Source organism: Sorex fumeus, unplaced genomic scaffold, assembly GCF_029834395.1.
Source record: "Sorex fumeus unplaced genomic scaffold, SorFum_2.1 ptg000055l, whole genome shotgun sequence".
NCBI lineage: Eukaryota > Metazoa > Chordata > Mammalia > Eulipotyphla > Soricidae > Sorex > Sorex fumeus.
In genome coordinates this window covers 1,258,989-1,286,345 of record NW_026606112.1, presented here as the reverse complement: position 1 = coordinate 1,286,345, position 27,357 = coordinate 1,258,989, and the positions used below count along the sequence as shown (strand labels likewise).

At 37.9% G+C, this 27,357-nt stretch overlaps 1 protein-coding gene across 3 annotated transcripts in view; it reads right to left on the bottom strand.

The window, feature by feature from the left end:
• Positions 1-27,357, bottom strand: part of ATP8A1 (ATPase phospholipid transporting 8A1) — a 244,009-nt gene that overhangs the window by 47,366 nt on the left and 169,286 nt on the right. For all 3 annotated transcript variants that reach the window (XM_056125630.1, XM_056125629.1, XM_056125631.1), the window contains 5 exons: positions 13,031-13,214; positions 12,836-12,946; positions 4,832-4,906; positions 4,607-4,729; positions 1,152-1,230 (listed from right to left, as the gene is read on the bottom strand). In XM_056125630.1, the coding sequence (XP_055981605.1) occupies positions 1,152-1,230; positions 4,607-4,729; positions 4,832-4,906; positions 12,836-12,946; positions 13,031-13,214 (572 nt within the window). The remainder of the gene's footprint in view (positions 1-1,151; positions 1,231-4,606; positions 4,730-4,831; positions 4,907-12,835; positions 12,947-13,030; positions 13,215-27,357) is intronic.

Sequence of the window (27,357 nt, the reverse complement as noted above, 5' to 3'; positions counted from 1 at the left end):
TCTGGGTCAATGGACAGATAGCACGCTCTTCTGGGGACACAGACATGATATGTTCTAATGTGGGCAATGGACAAATGCACACTCTTCCGTGGTCAGTGGACAGATGACATGCTCTTTTGTGGGTAGTAGACAGAGAGCACAATATCCCGTGGGCAATGGGCAGACAGAACAACCTTCCGTGGGCAATGGACAGACAGCACTCTCTTCCGTGGGCGATGAAGACACATAAAAATCTTCCGTGGACAATGTTCACTCAGCACACTCTTCCATGGGCAATGGACAGACAGAACAATCTTCTGTGGGCAATGGACAGACAGCACACTCTTCTACGGCAAATGGGCAGACTAAATGCTCTCCTGACAGCAAGGATGACCTCTCAGTCAGGGAGCAGAGCTGGACTTCTGAAAGAAGCAGCCTCAGGTGGAGAGTGGCATGGTAAGCAGAGATCCTACAGGGAGGGAGAGGTTCGGTAGCTGAGGGTGAGGGTGGCTCTGAAACCCAGCAGTACCAGTAGAGCATCAGTGACTCTCCCCCTCAGGGGCTACTGCATTGCTTTTTTTTTTTTTTTGAATGTGTCTTGGAAATTGACTGTGATTGCATCTCTCAGAACAGACAGGCTCCCTCAAAATAAGTGAAGGAAAAGCTGACACTCCAAGAAGGATCTAAAAACATGTTAAAGATCTCATTAAAAACAGCCACTTGAGCACACTTGAAAATACTAGCTTGTCTGATTAGGTGCAGTATAAAAAGAGGGATACAAGCCCCACAGGTATAATAAACAGACAACATAAGAAACTCACGATTGTCTTCAAACTCTACAGCAGCAGCAGCAGCAGCAGCAAGCACAATCCAGGCTCCCCCCCTACGCCCCCCCTCCCTCCAAAAAAAAAGCCTTAAAATTTAACTCTGCAAGTTTGGAGAACATGAGAAGTCGAGAAGAAAGGCTTTGCATATATTAAATCACTTTGCTCCCAAAGGAATAATAAAAATCCTTAAAGTGTGTACAACTTTTGGATACTTGCATTTTGGGTTAAGAGAAATCTTATAAAATGCAGCACTGCCATACTTTTTAAAACATATCTACTGACAATGAGTTATTTTTCTAAAAAAGTAAAATGTCACCTCTTAGCATTCATATCCTTTCTACTTACCATACTGAAGGGCTTGTAGTGGAAACCAAAACAGAATAACTGAGTGGAAGAGGCCATTTAAACAATGAACCCAGAAAACCTGAGGGAAAACAAGAATCCATGAGAACCCTTTGCGATAAACTAGCTCCGTGAACTCTGACCTTTCTTTTTATCTGTAAGCTAGATTCACAAAACGTGTTTCTGTCAGGGCCACCACTGTGAATTAATAGAACTGACAGACACTTTCTGCCTCTTAGACCTTCATGGGTCATTTATTTATTTTTATGTTTCTCAAATGTTTTTTCAGCTTCACTGAAATGTTTTCTACTTCGTAAAAAAAAAAAAAAACCCAAAAATTCAAAGTTTAAATTTCTGCCTGAGAAGGAAAAGAACATGGAAAGTAAAGGCAGATCCTGAAATTCTTTAAGTGGTCTCTTTGCATAATTTCAGAAGAATTGACATTCAAAAAGATTGTAACTTGTGAAATCTCCACTTTCTCTTTCTCATGTGTAATAAAATTGTAAACTTTCCATTCATAAGGATAGAATGCATTCTCTCCAATACGCACATGCATTAATACTGAAAATAGCAGTTGCAACATTTAAACTGTATAATTCTTAAAGTAAAGCATCGTCCCTATGCCTGGTTTTATAAAACACTTTCAAATTTTTAACACCTTTCAACAGTAAACTTTATCCAATTATAACACCATTTAAGAGTTACTACTTTCCATGCCTGTTGTATTTTAAGAACAAGAGAGAAAGTATTTCTGGTACTTTCTTTGTTGTAAGGATGTGAAAGATTAAGTTATAGAAAAACTGTTGAGAATTCTTACGGCCTTTTGAACAGTTGCAGCTTTTCCATTGAAAAGTCCTTCTTGCACATAAAACTTATGCTAAATAAAATTGGCATGTATTAATAGTTTTAAGCTGTTCAAACAACAGAAATTAAGTTGCCTGCCTCCCAAAATTTTCCACTGTGATCTCAATCTCCTTTGTTAAGTCAGCCACGCTGAATTGTATGATCCAATTTACGCTCCAATACATTACACATTTGAACTTGTGTTACTCATTAACCTTTGTCTCTTCTCCTTACTATGTCATTACCACACATTTTTATTTGACAGAAAGCACAGGTGGGTGCAAGAAAAATTAGTTCTACTTTTCCATTTTCCTGACCGATACTTATTGTCACATGCTAATCCTTTAACCCCTTTTTATGACCTCAGAACCTCCGACCCTTTTTACCATAACAAACATAATCATCATCATTCAGGGCAACAATGATTCCACACTGGGGACCAGCAGCAACTGCTGTGTATACAAGTATGCATTTTGTAGTCATTTGTCCTGGAATTTTAAAACACGTATAATGGGATTGATTCAAAGAATTTTCTCTGAGATCGTTAGAAAAATCCATAAATCCTATAAAAAATGGCTGGCAGCATAAGTGTAGGGAAATGTTCAAACGGAAAGAGAGGAAGTATAATCGATTAAGGTCGATCTGATCATGTTTCTAAATGCACAGGCGCTGCAGATGATGAAACACGTTGACAAAATGAAACAATATCAAGGCATACAAGGAATGATGCTGCCACATTAAAACCAGGTGTGGCCTTTTCCTTGCCCACGAAACTCTCCTGTATTGCTTTGTGCAAAGAGTGTGAAAGGCGGTGACATTCTAGGAACAACCTGGGTAATCCCGTGGGCGTCAATCTACGGTTGTCAGCAACAGTCCCAGGGCCACGACTGTGGATCTGAAGTTAACTCTAGAGAGAACATCGAAGCCTGATCTCTGAGAGCTGGGGATTTAGAGCTGAGGTTGACTTGCAGGCCCGACCAGTGAGAATTACTGTGAGTATGCCGGTCTGTCGGTTGGGGGTTTTTCTAATTTTCAGTTTACTTGTTCTGGAAACAAGACACACACTGCCTCTTCCCCTGGCTTAAAAATATCCACCACAGGTAATGAAAAGTGTTATATAGCTCGTTTGTAGAATTTAATACAAAGTGCACATTATAAATATATTTTTAAAAAGCTAGCTAGTAGACACAGTAAAAAAGAAATGCCTAGTGTTAACATACCCCAATACTAGCAGTTTTAATGACTAACAGCCTGGAACTGTCATTTACACTGTGAACTGAGAGGCAATGAAACACCTTTTACTTGTAATATTCTTGGTGTCCTGAGCGTGAATGTCACTTGAGAGCTTTATTAAGAATTAATCAATATTAAAAATATCCTACATTAATGGTCCCAAATGCAAAATACTGAATTTATATCTATTAGTAACATGCTACACATATGCACAATATTACAAGAGAAGATTTTTATGAAGGTGATCAGTTGCTTTTTATTAAAGTCTAAAAATGGCATTTATAAAATTTCCCCCTACTAGATGGAATAGAAACCAAATGACTAACAAATAACAGTGAAAGACATTGAGAATATTTAGACTTTAGATTTATAGCAAATAAATATTTAATATATTTATAATATTTAATAGATCATATATTGTATATAATTTAATATATTACCATTTATAATCATATTTAAATTAAGCAAATACTTAGAATATTTAGAATTTTAGGAAAACATTACACTATGCAGAATACAAGATATTTTGATTGCTGAAATAAATAATACCCATGGATCACTACAAAGGCAAGAGTCCATGGCATGTTATACCAGAGATAAAATCCTATATTGGGGCCAGAGCAATAGTACAGCAGGTAGGCACTTGTCTTGCATGTGGCTGACCTGGGTTTGATCCCTGGCACCCCATATGGTCCTGAGCCTCACCAGGAGTGACCCTGGAGTGCAGGGCCAGGAGAAAGCCTTGAACACTGATGGGTGTGCCACCCCTTTCCCCCCCCAAAAAAAAAGTAGAATATTTTTCCTCGTATTATATTTTATAGTTTAGAAATACTGAGTATTATGACCATGAGAATTAATTCCCATAGACCCTAATTTAGCTAATTTAGCCCCTAATGCAAACAATGTCGTATCATGAAGAGAAAGTCATTTGACAAAATATAAAATTAGCAAAGAATAGTATAGAACCCCTACCGTCTATACTACACCCCCACACCCCCACCATTAACCACCACTTGACACATGTGAATGCAGTTGCTGTCATTCAGAGTGACGTGTCCTATGAGGAGTGAGCATTTGTCACAATCACGCAAAGACAGAAAGTCAAGGGCCAACATTCATGCCGTCTGTCAGATCCAGGCGTAAGGCTGCATAGCAAACTTTAGTGAAGTTTTTCTTTTATTCCATATTTTACTTTTAAAAAATGAAAACCAAACAAATTAAACCCATCAAACCCCTGCTTGTTTTAGACCAGATGGAATGCAAGTTTGACTGTCCTTGTAAGCACCTGGCATACAAGTCTTGGCTTTGGAAGACCAAGTGCCCCAAATGATGAGAAGAGCAAGTCTCACTCCCTCAACCCGTGTGCGGGCACTGTGTCTTACCTTGGTGTTGAAGTCCAGGGCATTCTGAGATGTCTTGTACAGTTCAGGATATTTCAGCATATTCTCCTTTCTGCATGATCTCTCAAATATTCCAAGAGTTAAGGGGGGCATGGCTGTGAACATCTAGAGCACACAGACTGGTTATTGCACCAAACAGCCAGCATCAGGGCAACATTTCTCACAAAGGATTCAATAAATGGGTGTAACCCAACGTTCCAAACTTACCACATTATAAAGACCTATACACCATCGTTCAAAGAGGATCTGTCCGGAAAAGCCATTCACAAAGGCAAACCAGATCTAGGAGGAAAAACAGACCAAAGCCACCTCTGTCAGAATAGAATGAGCAGGAACGGAGCTTGGCTGCATATTCAACTGTGCACAATGGCAGCACTATCATTTTATTTTCAAGGCTGTCTAGACAACAGCACTCCTTGGCTTTACTTTTAAGTGGGTTAAAGACTTTCATAAGGTTGTGATTATTTAAATCAGAATTTGTCAAATAAAAGAACTCTACCAGGAAAGAATCACTGATTTAGAAAGGCTAAATATACTCTTGTTTTCTAAAAGGTACTTTAGGAAATATATATGATACCAATAATTTTTTAGAGCTTGAATTCCCCTAAAATATCTAATCATTAAATATCTTTACTATTTTATTACATAAGAATGCTGATTTGAAAAAATGATGTAAATTCCTTTAACAATGCCATCACTATTGATTTTCTTCAGTGTTAGCTGTTTTTATAGAATTTCTATACATTCACAAATTCACCTTACCAGAAACCTACTGCACATTGTTTTCCTTTATTTTATAACAACATTTTCTCAAGCTGTCACACAGCCTTGAAGATGGAGTTGATGGGGGTATAGCCTCTACAGTACAGCTATGGCTATTTTTGAATATTTACTTTGCTTCCAATTTCTGTTATTACATATAATTGGGAATTGAAATTTGTGTACAGACTTCATACAAAAAAATCTTTATGATAGCTGCATTTTGGGGGTGCATAAAAAGAGTTTTATTGAGGTATACTTGATATACAAAGAAAATAAATAGACTTACTATACACAACAAGGTGATTTTATACATCTGTGTACATGCACAGTACTATCACCATAATCAATAAATCCATGACCTCCAACACCACCTTCTGAGTACTCTTTACCCTTATATGATTAAGTCTTAGAAACAAAATGAACGGATCCTATTGTATAGGTTCATGGTAAGTGTAACCATAAGGATGTAGAATTTGAATTTAAATATTAAAAACATTTTTAGTTTAAATTTATGCTTTGATTAAGGAGAAACTAAAGGAATAGTCTTCTATTGTCAAGAATTCTTTTTAAAAACAGAAACTTTAATTTTGAATTAAAAATTAAAGGGTCATCTAGGGAAACTTTAGGACATTTAAGAAAATGAAAAATAATGGGAATATGAATAAATAATACCAATATTTTACAAAAGTTAGCCTAAAATATACTTAGAAGTCAAGTTGATTTGGATGAGTAAGAAGTCTGTTCCTGAAGGATGAGATTACAAAAACACAATAACAAACCAAATAACAATAACAACAAAACCTGTTAGCAGAAAGTCTTGACAGGCTGGCTGGTCAAGTGAATTTTTGAATTGGAGTTGTCCCTGCTTGGCTACACTTCACGTTTCATTAAACTTCATTATGGAAGCATGAATTGCTACAAATTTACCATTTATCAATATGGACCCAGGCTGGCCTCCCTACCCACAGTTTCTGTACCCACATTGATGGTTTCCTTTTTTATATTGGGAAGGAATGGTTGAACATATATAAAAACCAATGTCTGCTTCATGAGATGGAAAAGAAAACAAAGTAGCAAAAGCACATGAAAAATAAGTCCAAATTGTGTTAGGGTGTAACACACATTAGCAAGAACAATAACAGCAACAATAGAAATTGGAGTCAAATCTGAAATTCTTGTGTGAGTCGTTAAATATATTTACAGAAAACTATTTCAACATTTGCTGGAGCTCAGGAGCCAAATCATTCATTTGTGCAAGCAAAATTTAAAAGAATGTAGGCATGTTCATGTGAAATGGAGCTTATTCCTTGGGGTGTGCTGCTGAATTCAAATTTTATTTATTTTTTTCCAAAGGCACAAGTTGACGTAAGCTGACAAGGCAGTTTAAAGCCCTTCACAATTGTTCCCACATCGGGTCTTTCTGAGATGTAGATTATGTAAATACATATTTGTGATACTCTGGGTGATGGTAATGCAGCCCCAGAAGGTGACCACGGTGTTACATACTAAGTAACTCTTTTAGATCTTCAGGTGTGAAGGATTTTTCAAATAAACTTTCAGGTGTGGTCCTGATGCTTATAAAGATGTGCTTCAATCTTTAATGGACCAAACGACCCTGAAGTTACTTGCACGCACACAGTGTCACAAATGTGGTTTATCTCGGAGGTTGTAATTATAAATGGATTTGCAACCATCAATACTGTATTACAGGAGGAACTGCTAATAAATTTGTCTATGTGTGTGCATTTGATAGTGATCTCTGAGTTTAATAATTCACCTTCAGCGCTGATTCAAAAGCTATTGTGTGCCTCTATCTATAGGAATTTTCAAATCTGAAATAATTTTTAAATTATCATGCTTAGGTCTCGTTTATTTTAAGATATATGCATTTCTTTCTGACAGAATTAAAGAAATTTTTTAAAATGGAAAGATATCAACACAGTTTTTATATTTTATTTTTTCTTACTGAAAAGCACGTGGACCTGTTTTTAGATATCTTCTTCCTGGATTTAGAAAGTGAGTGTTCTAATTAAAAAACAAACAGATTATCCCAAAGGAAAAATGAGTAGATAAGAACAAAAACTTTCATTGTAGTACTCTTTCCCTTTGCATAGACATTTTAGCCTTTAAATGTCCATGTTTTAAAGGGGGGAAAAGTCTGTAACAGGGATAATTCCTATCAGAAGAGTGACTGTACTTTAAATCTGAGATTTGTAATTCAAAGAGACATTAGAAACATAACCCATACTAACAACAACAACAACAAAAAAAAACAAAAAACAAAAACAAAAAACCCCATAAATTACTATAAACACATGAAACTCCTTCCTTTGACAAACAAAACCAAGGATGCAGAAAGAAAACACCAAAAGATCCTCTGGGGAAGTAACTAGATGACTTACACTTACAGGAAATCAATATCCCTGTACAATGTGTTGGGAACGGATCACCTGACTGACTGAATCAAAACTTCTGAAAGTTAGAAACATGACATTGCTTGGGGATTTTATCCTGAAACCTGGATGTGACCAATCATTTCAAAGAAAAAGTCTGATTTTACTACACAGGAGTCAGAGAATTCAGAGAGAGAGAGAGAGAGAGAGAGAGAGAGAGAGAGAGAGAGAGAGAATAGATTTCTTCAGAAAGAGCAAGTAATTTCAATGAACACCTACAGTGACTGCTGGGCATAAGTATGCAAGAGCTTCCACATGTAAATGCGAAGTAAATGCTTTATATCACCACCTGCCAAATCTGTATTTATTTGCTTGGCAGTGATTTAAGGCAATGGAATGCTAGCTAGTGACATTTCTGGCAATACAGCATTGGGAAAAACAGTTTCTGCAGATAATCTATAAAACCCCTAGTGTTCCAGACTAGTCCTTTCTTTGCAAAGAAAACTTCAGACCTGCCTCTCCTGGCATTATTTTCGAACTTCCAAGTCCTCACAGAGGCGTGGCAGTTAAAGCTCCACAGACATTTTCCTGATGGAGCATTTCTGCATATTAAACAGTAGCTTACAAATCGTCAATGAGTCCTCTGCTCCCACGCTTGATCAGCACAAAAAAACTGAAAAGGGAGATTCAAGACTGGCAGTTGTCCTCACTAGAGACATTCAATGATGTGTTTTTCTGTCTATTCATTCACAGTATTGACATGAGCCATTAACATCTGCAGAACTTGTTTTAGCTGGCAAAAGTTGGGTATCTGGGAATTGATTTAAAAGGTCAATTCGTTTCCAAGAGAGTTAAATTATATTCAAAATACATTTCCATAAAGTGCTAAAAGAAAAATAACTAAAAATGAGATTTCCAGTCAAGTTCAGAACTGACTTCCTTTTCAACATGTAAAGAATCTGATCAGAGTTAAATATCTCATGAAGAGTCAAATTTAGGGCTGATCAGCCATAAACTGCCTAACTCCGTATGTGCAACAAAGCAAGCAGATTTAGCTTTTCGTGTGAGCTTAATATATTTTATTTCCCCCAGTAGATTGTAAATTTTGTCCACTTTATTGTTGATTGCCAGATCATCTAGATTTTAAAAAGTGGCAAAGTTGAGTGCTCTTATTTCTTTGAACAAAATTCAAGTTTGTAAGCAGATTTATGGCAGTTATAGCACAAATCTGTCTTCAAAAGTATATGCAAATAAACTGGCAATGCTGAGATTGTTTTGATTATGATTGTAGATATCTTGGAGTGAGGAAAAATATAATTAGTAAAGCTAGAATTATAAAAGAAAATAAAGGGGACTGCGATTCCAAATGATGAAGAAAAGCATCAAAGAAAATTGTCAGTTCTTTTAGAACAACATTTTGTTTCAAAAAACAGACCCTTCCATGCCAAATTCTGCCCTAATGAACAATAAAGTAAGTTCACGGATTTTCATGGATTATCTTATTTATGTTTCCAACTGTTTGATTATTTTACCTAATGGGTTGTGACCAAATAATAGATTTTTAGTGGCCAGTAAGTGGAACTGCCTACACACTTCAAAACGGTTTTAATATTGCTAGCCTGACTTGTAATAAGAACTGTGCTCAATCAACATTTTAATAAGGAAACACACATTCTGACAGAGGCACAGAGAGCAGCTGAAACAGCCTTATAGTAACTAATGTGCAAACTGGGGAAAGGTGAGCGGACTGATTTCTCTTTTGTTTAGAGTTACTTCACTGGTGTCAAGTATGGATACTGTCTCCATATAGCAAACTCTTAGGTTGTGTCTCTTCTGAAAGACAGGGAAACAGGCAGCAGAGTCGAGGGTAAGGAAGCATCAACAAACCATGGAGAGGGTGCCCAGGCAATGAATGAGACCCGCATGGCTCCTTTGACAAAAGTAGAAGACACAGGGTTTTCTTGCAAGCTACGGAGAGCTCCTGTCCTCGTAAGCTGTCAGAAGCGTGAGAAACTTCTAACAAGCAGAGTAACATGCATTACAAATGAGCTTCTGATAATAACGGAGTATCCTTCTAGAAAAAAGGTAACTTATTTATCACATCCTAATGAACCCTTAGGTTTAGTTATCCACATGTGCTGTGCTGTCTAGTATGGTGACCAATGACCACCAGTGGCTCTGGAGTACTTGAAATGAGATGAGCTAGAATGGACATAAACTACAAAAACATACCAGATTTTGAAGACTTTTGTGTAGCAGTTACAATGCATAAAATATTCTATTCATATTTTATTTTATTATTTATTTATTTATGCTTTTTGGGTCACACCCGGCGATGCACAGGGATTACACCTGGCTCTGCACTCAGGAATTACTCTTGGTGGTGCTCAGGGGACCATATGGGATGCTGGGAATCGAACCTGGGTTGGCCATATGCAAGGCAAACATTTACCCTCTGTACTATTGCTCCAGCCCCTCTATTCATACTTTAATAATAATCACACTTTAAAATAGTAATACCAGTGATGGAGAGATAGTACTAGCAGGTAAGCTGATCCAGTTTAGATCCTTGGTGCCCTATATGGTTCCCCGAGTCCACCATTCCTGACCCTGAGGAAAGAGCCAGGAATAACACCAGAGTACCAGCCGTGAGACCCCAAAACAAAGTAAATAATTAAATGGATAAATAAACAAAATGACAATTTTGAATATATTGAGTTAAATAAAATCTTACTTTACAATTAATTTGGGCACAGCCTACTTAAAAAAAGTTGTGGTGCTTGAGATAAAACCCAAGACCCTACACATGCAAGGCTTGCACTGTCCCCTAAGTGAAACCAAGATACAATTTGGGATATTATTTTTCACTTGCTGTTAGTGGTTTTAGGAAAGTCAGCATTACACATTTGGTTTGCATTGCGTTTCAATGGTAAGCCCCTAGAGGACAGGAACCATGCTTGATATACTTGGGAGCTGCTGAACTGTGTCTAGTGCCTGCATTCGGGAAGTGCTCTAGAAATGGAGAGCAAAATGCCACTGTAAACACATATTCTTAATCTGGGTTAAGCCCTTTTAAAAACTTCTTTATTTGGGGCCAGAGTAATAGTATAGCGGGTAGGGTGTTTACCTTGCATGTGGCCTACCTGGGTTTGATTCCCAGCATCCCATATGGCCCCCAAGCACTGTCAGGAATAATTCCTAAGTGCATGAGACATGAGTAACCCCTGAGCACTGCTGGGTATGAGCCCAAAAAGAAAAAACAAACAAAAAAATCACTTCTGTATTTGATATAAGAATAGACGCAAAGAAATTCTCCACAATCCAGACACAGAAATGACATATTCTAGATAACATTAGTTAAATTCCTCATTTCCTGAATGTTTGTTACCTACCAAGCTCAGAAACAAAAATATTTTTAAAGTGCAAGTGTCTGTGTGCATAAGTGTGAAACCTAATAAGAATAATAGGATGACTCACATAGCATTCCTTGGAAAATCACTATGAAGTGTATATTTTCTGATTTCAACTGCTCTCTTCAAATTTTTATCATTCTCTCCCCCCCTTTTTTTTCTAGGGGTGGTTGTGGAAACTGGTCATATCAACTGGTGCTATTCAGGTGCTATTCATGCCTCAATGCTCAGCATATGTCTCGGTGGTACATGGAGATCAAATGAGGAACTCAGTCTCATGCCAGGAGTGTGTCCCACCTCTGGCCCTCTCTCCAGCCCTTCCTTTTGCTTTTTTCAGAAAATTTTAGAAGGCTTTCTCTGTGGATATGTCTAGTGCACTGCTTCCTTTAATGCCTTTGAGACTTCTGATAAAAAATATTATAAAGGCCCTCCCGTTGATCGTTGATTTGCTCGAGCGGGCCGGTAACGTCTCCATTGGAGACTTTGTTGTTACTGTGTCTGGCATATCGAATACTCTCGGTAGCTTGCCGGGCTCTCCGAGAGGGGCGGAGGAATCGAACTCGGGTCGGCCATGTTGGCCGCGTGTAAGGCGAACGCCCTACCCACTGTGCTATCGCTCCTTTTTTTTAAGGGCTGGAGCGATAGCACAGTGGGTAGGGCATTTGCCTTGCACGGGGTCGACCCGGCCGACCTGGGGTTTGATTCCTCCACTCCTCTCGGAGAACCCGGCAAGCTATCGAGAGTATCTCGCCCGCACAGCAGAGCCTGGCAAGCTCCCCATGACATATTTGATATTTCAAAAACAGTAACAACAAGTCTCACAATGTAGACATTACTGGTGCCCGCTCAAGCAAATTGATGAACAACGGGATGACAGTGACAGTGACAGTTTTTTTAAAAACAGAATATATTACTTCGTTAGAAATTCTATTTTAACATTTATTTTTTCTTTTTAATTTTCTTTTATTGAGTCACTTTGAAATAGACCCTTACAAAGCTGTTCATAACTGGATTTCAGTCACATAGTACTTCAACACCCATCCCTCCAGCAGTGTACATTTCCCAGTACCAGTGTCCCCAGTTCTTGGCCAGAGTGATCATTCCCAGCTATTATTGTCATACCAGTCTCTTCTCTAAACTACCCTAAGCACCTCCACCCCCAGCCACATATACACACACACAGAAACACACACACACACACACACACACACACACACACACAATCCAACCACTGACCAGTCCTTCTAACCCCTGTTTTCCCTGGCAATTATGTTAGTTTTCTACTATATACATATATATATAAAAATATATATATATTTATTTATTTATATCCCACAAATGAATACAGGCATCCTATATCTGTCCCTTTCCTTCAGACTAATTTCACTCAACATGATACTCTTCATGTGTATCCAATTATAGTCACAATTTAACATTTCTTACCTGAGCAAAATGACATTAATAACCAGAATTTAAACATTAATAATTCCCCATGCTTGATAAACCTTTAGTTGTAGCATGTTTAAAAGTTATTAAAAAGGGGTAGATGAACTATTAATAAAAAACATAAGAAAATGATGAAGTCTTTACACACACATAGCTGCATATATATATATAATAAAATTTTAGACTTGGTCTGACAGTACCTCAATAATATAGAGGACAATATTCTTGTAGAAACAATACAAAATGCACTTGGAGACTCTGTTATAGTTCCAGGCGCCATGAACCATCAATAAATTCTTCAAATACTTGAACTAAAATAAGAGTAGAAAACAAAATTAGTATTTTCTTTTTAGTGTCAGTAGACACAAATTATTTTTTATAGAAGTGATGCTTACCTGAGCTATGGAGTAATCAGAAGAATTGGCTGCCTGAAGGCCTTCATTGCCGCTTATACCAACTCCGACATGTGCAGTCTGGATCATACTGACATCATTTGCTCCATCGCCAATTGCAAGTGTTATGACTTTGACTTGTTTCTTAACCATCTCAACAACTTCAGATTTTTGAAGAGGGGAAACCCTTGAATTAGAACAAATAAAGACTTATGTTTCCTGAAGAAAGGAAAATATCAACATCATTGATAGTTTCATTGATGAAAATAACATCATTGTCTTTAAGGACAGAAGAAGTAAAAGATTCAAATGGGTAGCTTTATGAGAGAATAGTTATGGCAAGTCTTAGGTTGCCAATACTTGGTAATCTATTAACCTGATTGTTATTTTAAGGGAAAATAAAATTGAGTCTTAGAACAAGCTTCCAGATGTCAGTCAAATAGAAAGTATAAGGCCTTGATAAGCACTAGAATATCAGGATGCTTGTTTTAATTTGTTAAGTAACACTTGAGTTCTAAAATCTCATTACTTCCTAGTAACAGCAGAATTTTACATACAGTGTTTAAAGAGAAAGAAAGGAAAGTTAAACAGTGACCTGATTCTGCAAACTATTAAGAAAGAAATTAAATACTAAGAAACAACTAACAGAATTTCTAGATCCAATCTTAACAGGCTCAGGCCACATCTTCTGAACCTGTTTGCCTCTCCACCCTTCCAGATGATGTTAATAACTGGCTGATAACACCAGCCTTATTCAGATTGGGAAGTAGATACCCTCACTTCTGGCTAGGTTCCAGCAGCCTTTGCATCTGACCTCCATCATATTAATGGGTCCAGGCCATGTTTCCTGAAGCACCTGGCTGCATATGTGGCTTTGCCACATATCTGCTCAGCAAATTTCATACTACACACAGTTAGTTGTATTTCCTGTCATTGGGCAAAAATAGAGAAGGAAAAAAACTCTCGCCTAATACTTCAGAGTCTTCCAGGGGGTTATAACCACAGACTACCCTCAGCACAAAAGAAGCATTGGAAAAGCAATGGGGGAAACATGTAGAAGACCATCAAGTTCAGTGAGTGAAAGCCAAAACAAAGATGGCGCAACCAATGCCAACTAGCACTATAAATCCCCCGAGAATGATGTTAGTGACACCAGGGTAAGGATATTTACTGAGTTCAAAGAAACTATGACACAGGGAGTCAGTAAAACATTGTAGCACTGTCCTCCCATTGTTCATCAATTTTCCTCAGTGGGCCCAGTAATGTCTCCGTTGTGAGGCTTATTGTTACTGTGTTTGGCATATCGAATATATTATGGGTAGTTTGCCAGGTTTTGCTGTGCAGGCGAGATACTCTCAGTAGCTTGCTGGGCTTTCCGAGAGGGGCCAAGGAATCAAACCTGGGTCACCTGGGTCGGCTGCATGCAAGGCAAAAAAAGCCCTACCCACTGTGCTATTGCTTCAGCCCAGTAAAACACAAGAAACTATAAATATTAAAATGGAGGAAATTATAAACAGAAATTACAGAAATGAACAATATAGTATGTGATATTTAAAATCTCATTAGAGGAAAGAAATCAAGGTGTGTAGGGGGACAGTTTGTGGAGAAGAAGAAGATGGGAAGTTATGAGTGAACTGGGATCAGGGCTTCAGTTATACAGGTGATGTGGGAGAATGGTATATCATATATCCAAAAACACAAACTGAATCACACAGAAAACATGAAACCTAAGCTGCAACCACTGTAACTTTGTAGTGTGCCTGTCAAGGTCATAGTTAAGGATGGGGTGGGTGTTGAGGGTGGGGATGGAATATGGGAAACCTGGTAGAGGTAAGTTGACACTAGTGGTGGGATTGGTGTTAAAAATATATCCCTTGGAACATAAAGTAACAAAACAGGAGACTAACACCCAAGAATGGCCGAGATTAGTACCAGAAATTTTACTCCATGGCTTGGAGGCCAACCACACATAATAGGGGAAAGGGGAGCTCAGATAAAGAAGGGAACACCAATTAAAGGTGTTGGGAGAATCCTCCCAGGATGGGAGAAGCATGCGGAAAGTAGACTATAGACTAAACATTATTGTCACCCATTGCCTTTTTTGCAAACCACAATACCCAATAAGAGAGAGAGAACAAAAGGGAATGCCCTGCCACAGAGGCAGGGTGGGATGGGGGGAATGGGGGGTGGGAGGGATACTGGGATCTGTGGTGGTGGGAAATGGGCACCAGTGGAGGGATGGGTATTTAATCATTGTATAATTGAAACCCAAGCACAAAAATGTGTAAGTCTGCAACTGTACCTCATGATATCTCACTATTAAAAATTTTTTGAATAAAAAAAATTCAGTACACACACAAAAAATATATATATCCCTTGGGCTGGAGAGATAGCACAGCGGGTAGGGCGTTTGCCTTGCACGCGGCCCACCCAGGTTCGATTCCCAGCATCCTATATGGTCCCCTGAGCACCACTAGGAGTAACTCCTGAGTGCAGAGCCAGGAGTGACCCCGAGCATCACCGGGTGTGACGCAAAAAGCAACTATCAGTAACTTTGTAAATCATAGTTCTTTAATAAAATAATATTCATTTTTTAAAAATGAGGAGCATAATAATAGCAAGCCGAAGAAAACAGATAAGCTTCAAGATGAGATGGAGTAAACCTCTAGAAAACTAGGAAGATGAAGAAAAGTCTGAAGAAATGAACAGCGCACTAGCGATCTATGGGCTGAGCTCAAGAAAACAATCATCAGAGTCCCCGAAGGTGAATTTGATGAAGAACCAATCTAAAGAAATCATAGTTAAGAATTTCCCAGAGTTGAGGAATACAGCAACCAAAGACAAGAGGTGCGAAAGAGTGAAAACAGACTCTACTAGGAAAACTTCAAGACATTGTACTCAGACAAAAACCAAAGACAGAGGCAGAATACTGAAAGCAGCAAGATTAAAAAAAAGAAACTTTGCATACAAAAGAACGCTTATAAGATTCACAGGATATCTATCAAATGAGAACTGACAAGCCAGGAGAGTATGGAAGGACAAAGTATAAAACCTCAATGAAATGAACATTTCTCCAAGAATACTCTATCCAGCTAGATTATTACTCAGATTGGAAGCAGGATTCAGGGTTTCAGTTTAGGGAACTCATAGCCCTGAAACTAGTTTTGCAAGATGTATTAAAGGCGCTTCTTGAGTGCAGAGCCAGGAGTAACCCCTGTACATCACCCAAAAAGCAAAAAAAAAAAAAAAATTCAAGGACAGGAAAAACTTCCCAGAAGGTAGCACTGAGTGTAGTACTCACTCATGGCATTTATGGTTGCCCCCCTACTAGAAAAGAAACGTATGTTTACTTCTAGCTTGCTAAGGGATTTTATAATGATTTTATAATTTAATAATGAATTAACTTCTCATTATAGTTCTATGCCTGATAATTTTAAAACATACATAGAGGATTTTATTGCAATCTTTTTACTTATTAATGTTGGTCCTTAAGCAGTATCTAAGCTATTTTCTAATATAAAACCAATATTCCCTTCCTTGGGATAAGAAAGTTTGTACTTTTATACTTTTTACTATTCAGACTATCCCCTTTTAATTTTCTTAATTCTTGCCATGCTTACTAAAATTTACATTTAGGGAATATACCTATTTCATGTTCACTATAAAATATATTAACATGAAATTTTAAAAAATGTATTAATATTAGGGAAGACATTATAATTACCACAATGAGATCTAAGAATAAAATTTAATGCAACATACTTTAGATGCAAGAGCTGAAAACTTATTTATGTAAATGGATGGGCACTATATTGTACTAAGTGACTTGAATTTCTTTATATGGGTCACATCACTATAGTAATCAATCATCACAAATAAACTTTTATTGATTTATTTTCTAATAATTATATTTGCTATTCAAATTTTGTTGGAGGAAGCAACACGAAATAAATTTGTTATGTGACTACCAAGGGGGGCAGACCTAGGGGTGGGAGAAAACCTTGGTGTACTGATGGAGGTAAGGTGGAGGGATTGGTGTTGGAACACTGCATACTTGAAATAATCCTAAATTAGCAACTTTGTAAATTACGGTGGCTTACTAAAATGAATTTTAAAAAATGCCCCATCAGTAGTCTGGTGGTGGGTGTGGTATTAAATGTCATATGCACCATACCATCATTAGCAGTATTATAAATCACAGTACCTCAATAACAAATTTTTTAAAATTGAAAAACAAAACCAAACCAAACCCCGGGGCTGGAGCGATAGCACAGCAGGTAGGGTGTTTGCCTTGCACCCGGCTGAGCAGGGTTTGATTCCCAGCATCCCATATGGTCCCCCCGAGCACTGCTAGGAATAATTCCTGGGTGCATGAGCTAGGAGTAACCCCTGTGCAATGCTGGGTGTGACCCAAAAAGAAAAAGAATACCCAAAGCAAAACAAAAAAACCCCAAACAACTTACATTAGTTAGTTAGTTACACCAACATTACAAGCCACGAAAACAAATCAGAGCTAAGTTCTTTGTCAAGTCAAAGCAGAGAGGGCCAAATAAATATTTGCTGAAAATCTGTGAAATGATTTATGATTTTATTTAAAAATGACTAAAATTATGCAGAAAAATATGACACCTATCCACGGCTGCATATCTTCCTGATGACTATTCCTTAAGAAACATACCCAGTAGTGGCAATGCTCTCTACACAGTCCTACTTGTTCCCAGCAATAGCCAATGCTCAGCAGAGCTCTACTGCTGCCCTTCAGTTAGGGCAGCTCTCATTCTTCTTTGAAGCTTAAGAATCTCACAGTGATTCATAAAAAAAAAAGAAAAAGAAAAAAAATCACTGCCTTAGGCTGTGAGGGGCTTGCAGAGCAAGTCAGTCTCCTCATCTTTGTATTACTAGTGCTGATCCGGAATAGGTACTCAATAAATAGCTGCTCTACCAAAGAATTATTTCTAATTCTTTGGATTTCCTTTCAGAGCTTGGCAATAGTACAAAATAACACAACTGTGAATACGGCAAGGGACTGAATGGATGCGTATCGGGCCATTAATGGGCTGTTTCACCACAAGTTCCCATTTTTCGCCGAAGCAATTTTCAGTTCTATTACTTATTTAATCTTTCTTAACAGGCTTAATATAAATTGTAAACCCGCTAGATCAATGTTTTAAACATGGACCACAGCTGATATTTAGGAAATGTCAGAGAAGAATGCTCACCAAAAAATGATTGAGAAAGCAAATGGGAAAAGGGCATGAAAAGATAGAAGCATTGAAAAAACACTGATCAAATTCCCTTCACAAGTGAATAGGCTAATAATACAAATACACTGTGAAGTTACACCATGGAATCAATGAAGCATGAAACCGTATATATTTTTTCCCATAAGCCAATCATGTAATAAAGGAGAGATCTGTACACAGTGAGTTAATATGAATGATTTAAAGAGGCAGCAGAAAAGAGTTGAACTTTCTTTCTCTATGGCTATTACCACTCTTTCTCGGCTTGATGCTGTTACTTTCAACACCCCCAAATTAAAACTAGCTGAGGATTTTCATCAATTCTGACTGTGGCTAATGCAGGTGTTAAAAACAGAGTATGAACCTCTTTGGCAAGAACAAAGCTGGCTTGAAAGAAAAAAAATGAAAAAGAAAAAGATGGTGCTGCAGTGAGAGACATCTAACTGCTACTAGCAAGGGCATCTGCCCCCATGATTACCAAAATGCAGACAACTGGCTTAGAGAACATCCAAAACAGAAGTCCTTGCAGCTGATAAGTCTGAAAGGCCAGGCTGGAAAAGAGATGTCAAACGGAAATATGTGAAAAACTAAAATGCGCCATTTCATTCAGAATCCTTATCCATGATGAATGTAGGACAAAGAACCCTACTTTGCACAGGAATCTATTTGAAATTCTGCTTATTTCTGTGCCAGAAACATCACTCATGAAGACCAACTCATGGTTTGTTTCATTAGAATAGAACATTATGATTGCCTTGACTCAGGTAACTGTTATTTACCTTACCACTATATATATATATGTATATATATATATTTACATACTACACATACACACATACATACACATACATGAACATATACACACATGTGTATATATATATTCTTTAAAAAATCCACCTCAGAATGGCTTTTTGGAATATATATATCTAATTTCCCTCATCACCTTTTGGATTAGATTACCGGTTTGATTTATGACATGTTTAAAAGATGACCACTTTTATGAGAATAATACGGACAAATGGATTACGGAGGACACATCAACTCATTAGTGATTACCACTAAGTATCAAGTCAACTCATGGAAGTAAAAAAGTACCAGATGTCTTCTTGGGTGTGTTCCCTGAGAACATGTCCCAAGGCTGTTACCCAGCATGACTGAGAGGGGGAACAGCACTGGGACGAATCTGGGATTCCTGGTAGTTACACTAAAATCAGTCAGAATATTTGCATAGTAGCCATCAAAAAATTGTTTCTTGCTATAAGAAGATTGTAGAAAACCAAAATTATATGACATTAAATAGGTGTAGCATAAAGTTTTCTGATATAACTGCCAGTGTGTAATAATTCAGAGAAAGTAGACATCAACTGGGCTGCAGAAGGCTTCCTAGTTGGGTTAGAATTTAATGGAAACTGGGCAAGGAAAGGAGAGCTTGTGTCAAGAAAAAAGGAGACAGTCTGTATTACATTTCTTTAGCTTAATGCTAAAAATTCTCCAGAATATATTCCTTCCTACTCTTTGATTTCTATTTCATCAAAGTTCACTTATTTCACTCATTAAAAGTTTACTTACTTTCTGCTTCTATATTTGTAAAATTTCCATCACAGTCTAGAAGTACCCTAACATACAAGTGAATTCTTCCAGATATTTATCAAGAACTACACATCTGTGATGGAGTACACCTAAAACTTAAATTTTACAGATGCCAACAATAATCTAATGTGTAATTCAGAAACAACATATATAGTATATACATATATCATACATATAGACATTTACCACCCATGGGTCTACATTAGGAATTTAATTTATTCACCGTTCTCTTCCACTATTGCCCTTTTTTTTTTTGGAGAAAACAGACTCTCTCTGGAAAAATCCTATATATTCAGCATGTGCTGTAAAGGTCCGAATTTCTTCCCCATGGCTCCACAAACAGAGGGTGGTCCTTTTCGATACATGCTAGAAGTCGCTGCCTGCAATATGCTTTTCAGATATTATTTTGGCTGTAGTTTCTGCACATGTTACTCATTATTTTCCTTATTTGCTATGTAGTAATTCTCACTGCCCTGTGAACATTAGATCAGAGTACTAAATTTTTACCATTTAAGCCAGAAAGTATATGGGGTGGCCCATCTTATATGAGCCTCATTTTGTACTCTTTTAATAGGATTAGTTAAATGAATCACCTTTGAATGGAATATGGATAAAGAATATGTGTGCATGTATATATATAAACACATCATAAAGAATAATTTAAGAGACTTTTTATAGGTAGCCAACAGGAGTACAATAATTTCTCTCATTGTATTGTGTTCTTAGGTTAACAAGCAAAAAAAAATTTCCCTCAACTACATGTTAAAAATCATGCCAATGATTATCTCAAAAACAAGATATAAATGTAAAAGTTATCACAAAATTGATTCTGTAAGATGAGAAGCATAGAAAAATAGCTTTTCTTAATTAAGCTGATGTAATTTTTATAAGATCTTCTATTTACACAGCCCCTGGTTTACTAGGTTTGAAGGCTCCTACTGGTGAGTATTTTATTTTTTAAAAAAGAGTTATTAATTTTTTAATTGAATCATTGTGAGATAGACCCTTACAAAGCTGTTCATGATTGGGTTTCAGTCATACAGTGTTCCAACACCCATCCCTCCACCAGTGCACATTTCCCAGCACCAGTGTAGTGACTATTTTAGAAGTAAGAATCATTAGGAAGGGAATGTGCTGATCCGTTGTACTTTCTTTTGCAATAAATTTCCTAAGATTTCCCCTTGTAAATATCAAGCTATTAATCATGGAGTTGTAGTTGGTTGACTAATAAAGAAACTACAGAAAGTAAAATTCACAGAAAAACTTAGGGGTTCTTACTTAACTCTTCTTTGAGTTAAAATCTGTCCAGCTCAATCATAAAGTTTTGAGCTAAGAAGAAATCAAAGTATGACAAAATAATTTGTGACATGCACCACAATTACATATATACTATAACACTTTGAGAAACTCACCATCAATTTATTACTGGAATGAAAACAGCTGCTCATAAAGCAAATCTTAAAAATGATACTTAACACGTGGGATATAATGAAACATTGAGCCACTTGCAGGTAAGAGAACTGTGCTATTCAAATGACTGATGAGTGGGTGTTTTTCTAGTCTCCAAAAGCAACAGCTGCTGATATACTGTGCCGTCAGAGGCATCCAGGGGACCTTACAGTGCAGGGATTGAGTGCATAGAAATAGCTTACACACAGCCATTCACAGACAAAAAAGGAAAAGTGACTGAAAAGAGACTTCTTTTTTCTACACACTTTAGACATGAAACTTCTCTTTTGTAAAATCAATTTTATTACAAGTAATTTAGCCTGTTTTCAGTTTCTATAGTTCACATAATATTTTAAATAGTGGCAAATCAAATGGGCATTTAAATTTTCACCTATTCACATCTGCCTACAAAGGTATCCCAAATGGCCTATCTGGCAAACAGATAAATATACCAACAAAGACCCTGAGAGAAAGCTCTCAGTACAACTCTGATTATAGCAGTCACATCATAGCACGCTATCCATAATGCTATTTATTCTGTATTTATAATAAGCTCACACTCTTGATTATCTAGTCATCTGGAATCTAGCTCTATAGTCAGCACACAGGATATATAAAAGTGGCAATGAAACTTGAATAAATTTAAGTTTCTAAGAAAGAGAAATTTACTCATACTCAGATCAACTTCATATTCATTTTTGACTCTTTGACATTGTGGACTAAACTGTTTAATCTGCCCTATATCTAGAGTAGGGAGGTCCTATGGAACAGACATGGGAATCTCCAGGCTATTCCATAAAGGTAAAAAATATTAGGTGGAGGCCAGGGGTGTGGCTCAGTGGAAGAGTACATACTTCCCACATTCCTCCCATATGTCTTGCAGAGATTAGATTCCCTAGCTTTGCCAAAAAGTTATTAGGTGGCAAAGGAAACATACTAATTCTTCAAGAGAAAGTGGGAATATTCCAGATGAATTAGGAGCCAGATGGCAGAGGGCCTTTATATGTCTTGATCTAAAGGTGCGAACACCACAGCTAAACAACAAGAAATGTTAAAAACTTCTATTTGGGCGTTGGAGGGATAGTACAACAGGTAGGGTACTTGCCTACCTGTTATATGGCTGACTCAGGTTTTTTTTTTTTCCCTTTATTTTATTATTTTTTTTTTACAGTTGTAGATTTACAATTTTTTGTGCTTTGGTTTCAATTATACAATGATCAGATACCCATCCCTCCACCAGTGCCCATTTTCCACCACCATGGATAATATCCCTCCCACCCCCATCCCCCCATCCCCCCTGTCTCTGTGGCAGGGCAATCCCCTGTGTTCTCTCTCTCCTTTTGGGTGTTGTGGTCTGCAAAAGAGGCATTGAGTGGCAAACATGTTCAGTCCATAGTCTACTTTCGACATGCATCTCCCCTCCTGGGAGGATCCTCCAAACATCCTTTATTTGGTGCTCCCTTCTCTATCTGAACTGCCCTTTCCTCTAGGATACTCGGCTGGCCTCTAAGTTATGGAGTAATCCTCCTGGTGCTGATCTCAGCTATTCTTGGGTATTAATCTCATACTTTGTTACTTTATATCCCCCAGATGAATGCAATCTTTCTATGTCTATCCCTCTCTTTCTGACTCATTTCACTTAGCATGATACTTTCCATATTGTACCACTTGTATGTAAATTTCATGACTTCATCTTTTCTAACAGCTGATCCCAAGCACCCCGTGTGGTACCCACAGCCCTGCTAGGAGTGATCCCTGAGCACAGAGCCAGAAGAATGTCCTGAGAAATGCTCAGGGTGTGACTAAACCCTTCTCTCCCCCTAGACAACCCTCACAATAACAACAAACCCAACACTTTAAATTGGGGCTGATGAGATAGTTCAAAGACATGAACACCTGATCTGAGAATCTGATGCCATACAGAAACCCAGCACCACTGGGGTACCCATGGCAGCCCCTAGCACCCAACCATAGAACTATCAGGCTTGTTCTAGGTATCTCTAACAGCCCCATGACTCTCCAGAAATTTTTAGGAGAACCCCCAAGCCAAACTTTTGAAGGTTATGGAGATAGCTCAAAGGTCTAGGGCAAATGATTCTCATCCAAGAAGTCCAGGATCAATCTTAGACTCTGCATGTACCTGGAGCACTGTCAGGAGTGATCCTCCCACCCCAAACCCTGACAAGTGTATCCACAAATCAAAAAACCAACCCACTCCAAGTTTTGAGCCAAAAATATGGCAAAACATGTGTCTTCTGGAACTGGAGAGTTAGTACAGTGGGTAGGGTATTTGCCTTACACCTGGCAAAACCAAGTCCAGTCCCTGGAAGCCCATGTTGTCCCCTGAGCACAGCCAGGAATGATGTGATTCCTGAATGCAAAGCTAGAAGTAAGCCCTGAACATCACTGGGTGTGGCCTCCAAAGAAACAAAAAAATATGTGCATTCAAAATTTAATAAGAATTTCTTAAAGATATGGATATAAGTCTATCTTATATATATGTACAGATATATACAGATATATCCATATACAGATATATATATATATATATATATATTCATCTCTGAATTATACTTGGGTTAGGGCAATGAAAATGGAAAGAAAGGACATGTGTGGATGCAGTTTGCATGAATGTAGAGTTAGAGATAACCTTGAGGTTTCATATTTGGGTGACTTGGAAAATGCTGATATAAAAATGGATGGAAGACAGGAATATGATTCAGCCAGTAAAAGGGAGAAAACATTGCCATTAGTGACAAGGTGGCATCATGTTCTGTGACATTAAGACAAAGACCCATTATGCTACATGACATTAAGACCAACACACATGCCTCCCTGGCTTCACTTACGTAGGGAACATAAACAAACCAATAAAAGAACCAACTTATATACACAGGGAACAACTTGGTGGGAATTGGAAGATGGGGAAGTGGGTGAAGGGGGCAGAAAAGGGCACAAACTTCCATTTATAAAATAATTAAGTCATAAGTATGATGCCTATAATAACCTTTTGCATATTTAAAAGCTGTTGAGAGTAGATCTTAAATGGGAAGGGAAGGGGACAGGGAAGGAGCAGGAGGAGTGACTCTTCAGCCGGAAGGTACAGAAACTTGCAAAGGCCTGGTGTCACCGCCCTTTCAGATCAGTTCTTTGGTGTCCTCACTCACAACAGTCAGAACTTTGTCCCTGCCTCTTCCCATTCCTGCTTTCTGGTTGGAGCTCTCCTCCCTTTCCCCATCACTCTCATAAGGAGATAAGGAGGGCTCTGTGCTTCTTAGCCTGGAAGGAAATCACTGTGCCTTTCCTTTAGCCCCCCAGCTTCCCTTTTAATATATATACATATATATATATATATATATATATATATATATATGCTTTTGGGGACACACCTGCGATACTCAGGGCTTACGCCTGGCTCTGCACTCAGGAATTACTTCTGGCGGTGCTCAGGGGATCCTATGGGATGCCGAGGATTGAACCCAGGTAGGCCACGTACAAGGCAAACACCCTATCCTCTGGCCCCCAGCCTCCGTTTTAAAAAATATTCTATATGGATGGGTTTTTCTCAATAACTTATCCTCATCTTCCATCTTTGGAAGGTGTGGACCAAGTAGAAGCTCAAGCTTTTGAAAGAAATGGGAACAAATTTTGAAGAGGCCAGGAGATTTTTTTGTTTTTTTCAGTTCTTTAAATTTCAGGATCACAGTAAACCAGCTCATAACCCAAATATCCGTGAGAAACCTTTGGAAAAATAGCAAGTGGTGGGTGTCCACGAGAAAGGAGATGGCAGAGAAAGAAGACGGAGCCACAGGTGAGCAATTTTCTGATTGCATGAATCCTCTCTGCAGGTCCAGTGTAAGCTCACGCTAGCCAGTGTGAGGGCAATGAGTCTAGGAAAGGGGGTTCATGTTGACTGTAACCATAAATCCTGGCTTGGAAATTATGAAAACTGTTCCCCCCAACCCACCCCCCAAGTAACATGATTGAAAAATGACATCACCCATTTCCAGCCGCATTCTCACTGCTTAAACATGAAGACTGTCGGAAAATTCCCATCTCGTGCCTTTGACCAGGAAAGTTAAGAGCTTTCTGGTCAACTTCAGGTGAAAGAGCCAGACAGATGCCAAAGACATGGGAGTGCTGACAGATCTGTAACTGTTACCTCATCCTTGTAATATCATTAGAGTGTGCCTGATTCTAACAAGAGCAGTGATTTGGTGAAGGTGCTCAGACAAAATGGATTCATTAGGCTCAGACTGAGCCCTATCTACTAACTGGCTCATTAAGACCCAGCCTTCATTTTGTCTCCAAAGGAACACATTTGGCCCATTAGAATCAATAGGGAAAAAGCCCATAAGGGAAACTTTTTCCAAAACTTTTTTATTTTATTATTTTTTAATGAATCACCATGAGATACAAGTTACAGACTTACAAACTTTCATGATTCATGATTATGTTTCAGTCATATAATGTAACGAGAACAAAAGAAGTAAACTACTTATAAGTGAAGGAGTAAAAGTCAATATAGCAGGAATTTTTTAATGAGTATAATAATGAAGATAAAAAATCTTTGAAAGCTATTAAAAACAAGCAGTGATAATGAAGAATCAACTGAGAATGAGTAAGATTAAAACAGAGCTGCTAAAATAAAGAAGCTGGTAGTAAGCTAAACTTTGGTAGAAACGGAAAGGATAAATTAAAAAACAAACAAAAACAAGCTCAGGTGGTATCAAGAAAGACAGTAAGAAAAGTGACAAGAAATAAAGGAACAGTTGTTTTCAATCTTTCACACTGTAGATAGGTACCCACCAATCAAAGGACTGGGTATTGAAAGCCAGTGTTAAGCAGAACTAGCAGTTGAAAACTACTGTGTACACTGCACATCAGGACTTAAACTACTTACACTTCTTCATACTACAATATTTACAAACTACAATATTTACAATACTACAATACTTACAATACTATAACACTACTTACAATACTTACAATACAACAATACTATTACAATGTAGCACCGTAGCACTGTCCTCTGTTGTTCATCGATTTTGCTCGAGTGGGCCCAGTAACATCTCCATTGTAAGACTTGTTGTTACTGTGTTTGGCATATTGAATATGTCATGGGGAGCTTGCCAGGCTTTTGCCGTGTGGGTGAGATACTCTCGGTAGCTTGCCAGCTTCTCCAAGGGGGGCAGAGGAATCGTACCTGGGTCTGCTGGGCCGGCCACTGGCAAGGTAAACACCCTACCACTGTGCTACAACACTACAAATAATATACTACTACACTACTATACTTCTAATACACTACTATAATACGAGTTATAATATTACTAAATACTGTAATATTTAAAATATTACACTAATAGTTTTTCAGGCATACAATGTTCCAACACCAGTCATCTCCAGAGAGCCAGCATCTCTCCAATATCTCGGGTCCTCTCCTACTCACTCCATTTGGAAGGCTTTTTCCCAGGGAATGTTATTGCTGATTGTTTATATTTTTAGTTTTTTAATTAATTTTGGGCCTCATTAGTGGTGCTCAGGAAGCCTAGGGGCACCTCCAACTGGGCACCGCACAAAACAGGTGGTTCAGTGCTGTGCTCAGGACCTGCTGGGATTGAACTATGGCAACTGAGTGGAAAGTTGTGAGTCTTAAGCCCTGAACTATCTCTCTAGTCCCCAGTGGCTATTTTAATTCCCTTATGATGTTTATCTTCTACATATAAAAGATATCTTATGTATCTGTCTCTCCTTCTGACTTCACTCAGCATCATATTCTTTAGTTCCATTCACGTAGTGTAAAACTGATGGATTTTACATTTTCTTAGAGCTGAATTATATTCCTTTGTGTGGAATATAATAATTATATTCCATACATACATATATATACATGTGATATGTGTATATATGTATATATGTATACACATACACACATATACACACACACACACACACACACACATATATATATATATGTATGTATATTACAGCTTATCCACTCATCTGTTCTTGAGCATCTGGTAGTTTCCAGAGCTTGGCAATTGTGAACCA